The sequence below is a fragment of the Saccostrea cucullata genome, unplaced genomic scaffold, assembly GCF_032062105.1.
Source record: "Saccostrea cucullata isolate Sc308-1 unplaced genomic scaffold, CSIRO_AGI_Scuc_v1 ctg151, whole genome shotgun sequence".
NCBI lineage: Eukaryota > Metazoa > Mollusca > Bivalvia > Ostreida > Ostreidae > Saccostrea > Saccostrea cuccullata.
The window spans coordinates 7,002-18,615 of NW_026928016.1; the positions used below are offsets into that span (position 1 = coordinate 7,002).

The 11,614-nt window shown below is 33.2% G+C and overlaps 1 protein-coding gene across 1 annotated transcript; it reads left to right on the plus strand.

Annotated features, from left to right (window-relative positions):
* The first annotated feature begins 564 nt into the window (after window positions 1-564).
* Window positions 565-11,351, plus strand: LOC134276183 (cytochrome P450 2U1-like). Its single transcript, XM_062758460.1, has 8 exons — window positions 565-1,058; window positions 3,142-3,370; window positions 6,990-7,113; window positions 7,246-7,396; window positions 7,531-7,670; window positions 8,466-8,559; window positions 10,149-10,355; window positions 10,738-11,351. The coding sequence occupies exons 1-8, from the start codon at window positions 728-730 to the stop codon at window positions 10,926-10,928; spliced, it is 1,467 nt and encodes a 488-aa protein (XP_062614444.1). The 5' UTR covers window positions 565-727; the 3' UTR covers window positions 10,929-11,351.
* Window positions 11,352-11,614: the final 263 nt, after the last annotated feature.

Here is an 11,614-nt window from a genome sequence, read left to right on the forward strand (position 1 = left end):
ATTTTTTTTCTTAAAAAGATAAAAACATGATATTGATATGTTCTCTTTTTTAAATAGTTTTTATTTCTTCATGGTTCAACAGTTTGACACGGGAACTCTTCCATGATTTGTAATCTAAGTTTCAAGCTTAGGTTCAGTGTATGTACCCGGTATATGTTTAATTATTACTGTTTGAATTTAATTCATGAGAAAATATATAGCATTGATCAACTTAATTGAACGATGAAGACAAATTTGAGCTGTCCAAGTGCTTTATGGGTATGTTGTTTAAAAAATAATATTGAGGAGAATTATTGTTACGCTAGTTTATGACGGCTTTAGATATTTAAATGATTATATGTACATGTAAGATTTACAAGCGAGTTACAGACAGTTAAATATTTGAAAAAAGAAAACTAAAACTTTAACAGGAGTTATTTTAATTGATAACGACGATAGTAAATCTTGCAATATACATTACGCATTTCAAAAATTGTTAATCATCTTATGTTGGCATGTGCATTTTTAACTTGGCAGATATTTTTTTTTAACAACCATTGCGTAGAATGTATATCCAGTATAGTTAAGAGTAACGTGCGCTCTCGAGTCTCTGCAGGCTTGTAAACAAACCTTGGCTTTTTTCGTAGACGGATAGAGATAAACTACAACGACGTTTATTATGAAACAGCTTTTGAAGGAATTCGCTTCTTATTGAAAATTTAAATTTCAAAAAAGACACTGATGAAAAATGATGATCTGGGAGAATTTTATTTTATATGGACCATACTTAATTAGTGCTATAGTGGTTCTCTTTACTTATTATTTCTTGAAAAACCGTGGACTTCCCCCGGGACCCTTTAGATGGCCTTTTATTGCTGCCATTTCAAATGACAAAAAGTTGATGATCTTTTTGAGGAATTTAGAAAGAAAATATGGCAGCATATTTCGATTTAGATTAGGAACTCAACACGTGACAGTGGTTGGTGGTCTTGAAAATATTAAACAAGTCCTTGAAGAAGAGTCCCTACAACCTTACCGAGAGTGGTCAACGTTTATCACACCAATCCAGCCTTCTCAAGGTCAGACAGTTTTCAGTATTTTAGATCTCAAGTTGAGTTTTACTCTCGACAAAAAAAGAGTACACTGAAGATGAGTTATCAGTTATTATCTTTGTGGCAAAATTCAGCTTATTTTTGCAACTGAAATTGAAGGCATGAAATATTAAGTTTCTCATTGTGAAAACTATATAAGTACATGTATCATACAATGCGCACTAATTTTGCCTTTATTATTAAGTAAGCAAGCTATACAGAAATGTCCTCTACCAGTTATCCTTTATAAACAAGCTACACGACATTCACCATGAACCACATGTACTTTTGATTTAATTTCACATTTAAGTATATTAGTAAACATTTTTAGTGTACTGCATACAGTTTTTGTTGAAGATTGTTTGCAATAATAAATTTTGTCCTCATGAATCTTAATGTAATGACAATATTGCTCGTTTATCAGTTTTACCAATGCCATTTTCTATGACTTTTTTACTGAATTTAAACAATTATGTTCCCCAAACGGAGTTTGGGAACATATTGTTTTTACTCGGTTTCTTATTATTATTATTATTATTATTATTATTCTTTTTTTTCTTCTTTGTTCTCCAGTACTTTTTTTGTCCGCGAGTGTTCTCAGAAACTGTTCACCCAACTGAGCTAAAACCTTTTTAGGGTTAATAGGTGTGTAGTGTAGGTGTGCAACACGAAGGTTATTTTGCGCGCATACTCATGCACGTGCGGGCGCGTGAAATGAGTGAAATGACGGATATACTTTATATAGCCATAACTTTAACATTTTTTGATCAAATATTTTAAAACTCATTTAATAAGGATATATTTATAGTGTAGATAATGTGACACTGTCAAATTAGCACGAACTCACGCGCATGCACGTGCGCTTCGCTCTGATTGGCTGCAACAAAAATCTCAATATCTTTTCTGTTTTTTGACGAAATGCTATGAAATTTAAAATATAGGCATACTTTAGGATGTACTACAATATGATATATAACAATTGTCATGTAAACACGCGCATGCACGTGCGCTTTAATCTGATTGGCTTAAACTTTAAATGGCTATAACTCCCTTGTTTTTCAACGAAACAGTATGGAATTTAGAACATAGACAAACATTATGGACTGCGACAAGGAGGTATGGTCGTCATGCACATGCATGCACGTGCATGCACGTGTGCTTTGCTGTGATTCGCTGAAACATAAATCGGAATATTTTATTTTAATTTTTGACGAAATGCTTTAAAATTTTAAACATAATCATGCATTAGGATGTCCTACAACATGATATATAACAGTTGTCATGAAAACATGCGCATACACGTGCTCTGCAATCTGATTGGCTTAAACTTAAAATGGCTATAACTTCCTCGTTTTTCAACCAAACAGGATGGGATTTAGAACATAGACAAACATAACAGACTCCTACAAGAAGATACAGTCGACATGCACATGCATGCACGTGCGTGCACGTGAAATGAGCAAAATTACAAATACACTAGATTAAAACGTATTTTTTAATACTTTTGGATAAAACGCTGTAATTTCTAGTATACAAATAGTGTAGACAAGATGATATGGTCATTACGCACATGCATTCAAATGCGCATGCGTGCAATGCATAAATTTGAATATACTGAATATACTTCTGGGAAAACATTGTTATAGTCTAAAAGGCATAGAGTTCGTCCTATTTAAATGAAGGTTACAGGGAATAAGGCACCAAAAGGGAGTTGGGGAGCGTTTGGGGAACATCTGTAACGGTTCCCGTTACAATTATTTGTACATGTATTCAATACGGCTAGGTGGTCATTGCAATTTTGAGACATTTTAAATCTTTTGGAATAGGAAAACAAATTGTATTTTTAAAGAGTAGGATTTTTTAGTAAAATTATGCTTCGAACATTTATTTCTTAAATAAAAAGGTATGACTAGGAAAATTATTAACTATTTTAAACAGATTTCTTGGGTAATATGTTGTCCACCTAGTCTCCTTTAAACTTTAAAATACGGTATTTATCTAACTGAAGTCACCTTGGCCTTATACACAATCAGTTCATTTTATGGTATTCACTTTATCCGGTTTTTGATAGGCGGCTCTTTACTGGGAAACGCCGAGCTTTGGAGAACTTTGGAAAAACTGACAGAGGAGACAGTGGATAACTTTTTGAAGGAGGGGTCCTCTTTAGAGACGACAATTCTAGAGGAGTTCCGATTCCTTCACTCGGAACTTTCAGCAGAGAAATGTCGCCAAATCAGCATGCTGAATATGATTAGAGAAGCTGTTTACAACATTGTATCGGCTATTACGATTGGAGAAAGGTTTCACAACATTCATTTACAAGCATGTATTCTTTGAATAAAGGAAAATATTTCTCTCCAGTAAAAACAAGAGTAAATAAATTGTTTTAGTGAAAAAAAAGAAAACCAAGCTTATTCTTTAAACTGATTTAAGGTAGGATTCTTTTCTGGTTTCTGACTAGATGATATATTCAAAGTACATTTGCCTATATGTCTTATATATTTAGATGTAAGAGATTTAAAGGACCATATTTTCTTTCCTCATCACAATTGTACAACTTTAAATAGAAATAGTAAACCGCATTTGAAAACTAGCAGGGACTATATTTTTGGCGGAATGGTGGCGTATGAACATATCTTCTTTTCTGCATCTCAAAATTATTTTAGAACAATGAGTTTAGTTATAGTTTTTACACAATCAAAGACTTGGAAAACTTTTCAAATGTAACTTTGATGAATAATAAGCGACTAAAGTTTCTAAATATATCAAATAAATATGATTTTTCTAACAAACTAGAACTATATGTTAGCTTTTATAAGCTTCCAATCTGAGTACAGATTTGAGCCAAAAATCCGTAAAAAGTATTTTTTTCTCTCTTAGTAAACGATCAAAACTTTTTGTTTTTGTATCTTTATGTGACAAGTTTACCATATGTGAAAATGAGAAAAATTTAAATATAGGAAGCATATAAAAATAACTAATATATCCTTAAAAATTAAGAAAAGTAGAGAAAATTCGGATTAGCCTATATCCATTTTAGTTAAATTATTTGTGTCAATTTGGTAATATCATCTTAAAGTATCTTTTTATGCAAAAAGAAGAACATTCAATCTTTTGAAATACAAATAGGGATCGCATAATTGGCAACAGTAATTTTTTATTATTTATGTCTAGGAAAAAGGTAATGACCTTGACCTGACCTTGTCTCTAATACAAAACGGTCAAATTTAATTTCACTAATACCACCACTTGGTGATATTGCCCTCTTGATTCTGTGAAAAGTTCATTAAGATGCGCAACTTCGTTACATTTGGGATCGACTTGTCTACATGTATAGATAAATGCGTCATGACATATAAGAAACAGTGTAATACATTGGAGTAAATAAATGATTAACAATTTTTTCCCTGATATATGAATGCTTCACCGATATTTTTATTAGGTGGTGTGACAACTTCAGCAGTAATTAAAAACTATGGCGTTTCTAACACATAAAGAAAAGTAGTTTAGAAAATGTTTTCCTCGGTTTGGTATGAAGATGCTCCCAATAATGAAGGTTTTGTTTGTTATATTAGGAGTGAATATGACAGATAAATATAAACAGAAAACAGAAACTGTCACACTAGAGACAATGCAGGCGTGAGAAACTGAGGGAGTTATATAATTCCTGTCAGACCTTAACTGAATTTAGAAACATTTATCGGAGGAATACCTTTTCTTATATACGCAACTTGTTGCTTTTCTTCTTGAAAGCATCTATACAGTAAAACAGATCCTTAATATTGCACAATTAACGCCTGAAAACGTTCAGTGGTAAACAGGGAATTTAACTTATATTGATTACATGTAAAATGGTTAACAATATACGTATTGACAACGTTTTTTTTTCAATCAAAAATTCAATGGGTTCTCAAGCCATCTTTGCAAATTGACAAAAACGATTGAAATGCTGTTTTAGGCAAATTTCACGTCAAGATTTTAGACGTAAAGTTGAAAATCCTGATATCATAAGCCGTGTTACATGTATCGGAAAAGCATCATATTGTGGCTTCCCGAATTGGAAGCATATTCGTTTTTAGCCGGGCTTATTGCTCAAAGAGCAATTGCCGGCTTATGTGATCCTGTTCAAGGCAGGATGTTGACCCCATAGTCGCCATTTTAAAGTTACGTGCAAAAATATAGTTCTTACTCTCAACCGCTTTTGAGATAATACAAACGCTAAATAAAGCAACAAAAATAAAACGAAGTTTTATCTATATAAAAAAACATTAGTAGTAATGACTTTGAAAACTTTATAAGTCAAAGAACATAGTTCATTAGCGTAAGGATTTTTGATAATCGTTCTCTGAGGTAAAGCAGGAGAGGGAACCAGACTGGCCTGTTTGTTTACATTCAGCTGCGGTACCAGATTAATTCTGATTAGAACTGACAAAATCGGGCCGTGGTATTAGGATTGAAAAACTCACTGTCAGTGTCTTATCATTTATATTAGTAGTTTTAAAATAATTTTTTCATCAGAATGTAAACGTGATTCATGTAAGAATCCATTCTACTCTGTAAATGAGCCCGGCTCTCTGTACTTCTGAGTACTTTGATTCGTTTATTCTGTCACAAAATCGTGTTCGGACTATGGTGCTCGATTCCTTGATTAGAATAGATTCACTTGATTTACTTGATTTCCTGTTCGCTCCTTGGGGAGCATAGCTCTGCAACCAACGCCGCGCCATCGTACTCGAGACTGTTCTGGGCTATGCTTCTTAATTGGGTCCAGGTAAAACCTATATGTACCTCTTTTGCCTCCATTTTCACGAGTTTGCCTGGGTGTTCCAGTCCCAATCATCCTCTTTCCTCATGGATTCCACTCCAGAGCCTGTTTTGTGATGTTGTTTGATTGATTGTGTGTTGTTTAACGTCCCTCTCAATAATTTTTCACTCATATGGAGACGCCACCATTTGCCGGTGGAGAGCTGCGAATTTTGTTATACATACTCAGTACTCAGGCCATTGAGCAGTGGGGGGGGGGTCTTTTTCGTGCCAGCATCTACTGCAACACGGGACCTCGGTTTATACGGTTTGATCCGAAGAACCACTCTTCACTTTCTACAGCGGGATTTGAATCCGCGACGGAAGGATCAATTCTTTACTTCGCGACTTCATCTACTGCGCAACGCGGGGTTTGAGAATTGTAAAGTGTGGCCTATCCAACCCCATTTTCTCTTCTTTATGTCAATATACAGTGTATGATATTTTGTTTGGTTGTTGTTTGATATGGTGTCAGGCCTTCTGATGTTAAGGATATATAGGTTGAAGTATATTTCTTTTTCATTAGCTAAAGGTGTGTCACGATCTTAAGAAAAGGTGAGACATGCATCTTAGAAGTAAGGGTCGAATGACAATGATGCATTAAAGTCATACCCGGACCATGACATCGAAAACCTGATTAGTTAAATACGTTTCTGCATGTTTACCCAAAGACGGGTCAAGATGTTGACAATCATTGTGAGAGTATTGCATTAGCAATACTAACCCCTACCGGCAAGTATAATCTGGTTCCCATTAAAAATTGATATTGTCATGATACCGTCAAAAAAAAAAAAATCAAAGTGTAACAAAATGTTAACTCGTTCTATAACACACGAAAGTAAAATGCAAAATTAAATCTGCTCAATATCTACAGGTTTTTAGGAAAGAAATGCGGAAATCCTTAAACGATTTATCTTCGCTAGCCAAAGGTTTTGGGTCCAGTCAACTCCTCTAAAACCCTTGACTAGGGAAGATGTAAAAGCTGTGGATTAATTTTCTAATTAATTGATAACAAGGGTTGATATCGGGGCTCAACAGGAACATATGGAAATGTAGTTCTTGATAGTGTTGAGGTACAGAGCCTATACACAAGTCTTCATAATATATTTTTTTTAGACTCGAGTTTGACAGACCCTCGTGCAGACGCTTCAAAGAATGTCTCCAGGAAATTTCCAAAAGTGGCAATTTTGGTATACCGGAGAGTGGTTTAAGTCTTTTGCAACATCTCTCTTCAACGAAGGTTTGTCAAAAGATTTAAATGAAAAATCACAAATTATACAGCATTCTTTAACAGATAGTATTTATAGTTTTAATCTGAAAAAAAGTTTACTCTTTATAAATAATGCATGAGCTATAAAGATTTTTTTTTCAGAGTTCAAAGTTTCGAGATTCTGTCAAGTATATACAAGAGTTCCTTGGACCAAGATTAACAAATCACAAAACATCCCTGATTAAAAAAGAACTTCTGGATTTTGTTGATGTTTGTCTGAAGTACAGCGCCACAGAGAGAAAAGTTGTCAACGGTATACAGTTTTATACACAAGTAAAATTGAATCTTTGTATGCTAGATTAAATTATGATTATCTAGCGACATATTTTATAATTTTTTCCAATATTTTTTTTTCGTGCCTGTGGATGATTAAGTTATTAATTTCAGATGAAGACATTCTCCTGGGGGTGATCAATCTTTTTATCTGTGGATGTGAACCCACCGTAAGCTTGATGGCGTGGACATTCTTAATGTTGATACGCTATCCTGAACTTCAGAAAAAATGCCGCCATGTCATCAAGCTGCAGGTTTTTTTGATATCTCAGATTCTGTTTTTAATGGAACTTCATTAATCTCAAATCAACAAAATTCACATAACATACTTTGAATCTACTTGAAATACTCTTAAAAGTTGTTTGGCAGTTAAGTTTTTGACATTTTGGTACAAGGAAAAAATTCTTTTCAAAGATGACCATAACTATAAACGTAAACACTTTACTACAGCATATTCTTAAAAGACATATCACACCTATAATACATGCACATTAACTCTATAAAGTTCAGCATATAGATGTGGTAAGCTTTTTTAACACGGTATATTACTTGCCTGAAAGTGTCAGAACCTTTATTGTTTAAACAATTTTATACTTAAATTTAACACAATCCGGAAAACAAAGAGGTATATAGAACCAGATTAAAAATACAATACTTTTGTGAAGCCCTAATTAATAAAATAGGAAATACATGTACGCACAAAACAATAATGTGACTGTTTTCTACCTTGCGTATGCAATGTTTTTAACATCTTTATTTTGAAAGCAATGCACTGTATTTTTAATATCTTAATTTTGAAAGCACTGAGGAAAATATAGATAAAGGTTTTCTTTGTAAGTTTGCCTGTATTTCCACTTATTTTGAATTCTATATCAACACATCTTATCAATTGAAATAATTTTTAAGGAAGAGGGTACATTTCTAATTTCCACGAAAGATATAAAGTTATCTAACACTTCAAAAATCAAATTGTAAAGCTCTAGCGGGAGGTCCTTACAAGCAGTGAGTATTAATCTCTGAACTTACCACACCGATTACGATGTTTTTAGATAAAGGATGATGGATGCGTTTCCTGGGGTGACCGACAGAAGCTGCCGCTTATCCTAGCGACAATACAGGAGGCGCAGAGATTCTCTAACCCAGGTCTGTTCACAGCGCGAAGCCAACAGTATGGAACGCCAAATTAACATATATTCAAATATTTGTACCTATCTTCAAATAATTGCACCTATCTTCAAATAATTGTACCTATCTTCAAATGAATTGAAGATAGGTACAATTTTTTAAAGATAGGTACAATTAAATTGAAGATAGGTATAAATAATTATACCTATCTCTAAATAATTATACCTAGGTACAAATGAATTGTACCTATCTTTAATAGAATTACACCTATCTTCAATTCAATTAAAATACATAACATACTTTGAATTATACCTATCTCTAATTCATTTGAAGATAGGTATAATCGATTTAAAGATAGGTACAATTGATTTGAAGATAGGTTCAATTAAGACATATCCACAAAGGAATTGAAGATAGGTACAATTCAATTATACCTAGGTTCAATTCGTTTTATGTTGTTGGTAAATAATGAAAGCTCAGAACCTTGGAGACAATATTGAGTATGGAGGGAAACGCACAGAAACTACAGAGCGTACGACAACAAGGATGAAAGGAGAAATAAAGGTTAATTCAAAATGTGCAGAAAGCATCATATACTTATAAAAATACACATGTACATCATGTAAGTTTATCTTGTATTGCAGCCAGATGAAGATTCCGATAAACTTTCGCGCCAGTTGTGACGTATCGGAAATGACCTATGATGAAGGGAGTAGTTGTTATTGCCAATATCTTAATAATTAAACATAGGTTCAATTCAATTGTACCTATCTTTAAATCATTATACCTATCTTCAATTCATTGCATTTGTACCTATCTTCAAATCAATTGTACCTATCTTCAAATGAATTAAAGATAGTATAATCTCTGAATTGTACCACTTTAATTCATTTGAAGATAGGTACAATTCATTTGAAGATAGGTACAATTCAATTGAAGATAGGTACAATTATTTGAAGATAGGTACAAATATTTGAATATATGTTAATTTGGCGTTCCATACAACAGGGGAATGTTGATGATAGGGTTTTAGACCAGCTATTTGATTATTTTATGCTTTAATCATTTTTTGAAAATATATTGTCTTTTTTATTTAACAAAAATATCTTTTTATCGTCATTTTTCTCACGTATTGTATTTCTAAACAATTAGAAAAATATTATTATGGGCAGGCTGTTGGAAATCCTTTTAACTTTATTATTGCTTAATCAGAACAAAAGATACAACAGATATTGTGAAAGCAACACATGATGCAAAAGAATGTATTCAAATCCTTTATTTACTGCAGCAGTGTAAAATGCTTAGCAATACTATCAAGCTCGAGTCAGACAGTTTTTTTTCGAAGTGTTTTCAAACTGGAACAAAAAATACGTGCATCAAAGAATCATTAATTTGATCAGCAATAAGTTCAATGCAATTGTTGATGTCTTGGGTCCCTACGATGTCCATTGTATCATTGTTTCATTTCTATGCTCTAGAAAAATGCCGTCGTATTATTGAGAGATCGAGCTAACAATTCAATTTTCAGCCATCATTTTAATCGTCAGATTTAAATTACGCCAGATTTCAGTCTTGTAAGAAAGTAAAGTTATAAATCTTATTCACAGTACCATACGGATACCCTTATAAAGTATCATCAGAATTAGAGGTTGGGGATTACAGAGTTCCCAGTGGAGACCTACTTCTACTAAACGTACAATCTTGTCACATGGATTATACGTACTGGAAACGCCCCTCGGAATTCCGACCAGAAAACTTTATGGATTCTGATGGAAAACTTATCCGTCACGAAGCATTCTTGCCGTATGGACTGGGTAAGATGTTGAAAATTGGAGGCTAAAGGTTAAACATCTTTGTTCACGTATGAAAAATTTTGCTGAAACAAAAGTAATTTCCAAATAAAATCAAATTAATCAATTTCAGGAAATCTTTTGGACAAAACTTGACAAAAATTGTCTTTTAATCTGACAATTTTATAAAGGAATAATGGAAATTTTCAGTTCGGGTTGTCTCTCTTATAAGAGGGTCAATGAACGTTTACAGAAAAATTGTCTCTGTATTTAAATTGAAAAATAAAAAAGAGGTATTATTTAAATTTAGTTTGATTCCAGTTATTTTTTTTTTTTTGGAACAAAATATTCAACAAAAATAATATACCGGTATTTATGGCTTTATTTTGTAACTCTATCTTTTCAGGGCGTCGAACGTCCAACTTTAACAGTTTCACGGACCAAATTTTGTTTCTCCTTATGACGAACATAATCAACAAATTTGACCTTCGAGCACCGGAAGATAATCCAAACCCTTCGCTAACAGCAGAAGATAGCTTAATAAGATATCCCAAACCTTTCCACGTGGTTCCATACCCCACAAAAGAGGGGGAATAAATTCCTCTGTCACACTTGTGTTTATTACTCGTAAGCGCTATAATTGTTTACTTAGTGTTGTGCCTAGACATACTAGTGGGTGATGCATTTGAAACATGACAGAAAAATCTCAATTCCGTGATCCACTGCATTAATTTGCAGTCAATGTGTCTTCTGTACAGCATTGTTCTGATAGGAACAGTTGGTGCACGTGTTAAAAAATTAAAAGAATGAAAAGATATTATAGTATGTTGAAGTTTCTTGTCTATGCTGTTTTTGCCAAATGTATCTGGTTGTTAATAGTAATTGTTTATAAAAGGTTGAAGTGCGAACATGCTCTGTAACTGTTTGACAAGACGTAATGTTTACAAGACAAGTTGATAATATCCTGTAATAACCTCCTATGTATTAATTTGAATAGAAATATCATTAAAACTTCAAAGAGGGGTTGTTTTGTAAATTGAAACATAATTGGCAAAAGGAGTGCACTAAGGCTATCCAGTAGACTGGGGCTTGGCGAGGCTTTCACAGTTTGGTTGAAATCCACATACTTTACTATCAAATCAGTTCATTAAAAATTTCACAGTGTAGTGGCTTTTAATCCGGAAGTATACTTTATTCCGTGGTAATATTATTTGATGTTAACGTATGAGTTACCTTAAAATTTCAATTAAATCGAACACAAGCGTACGCTATTGCATTTATAA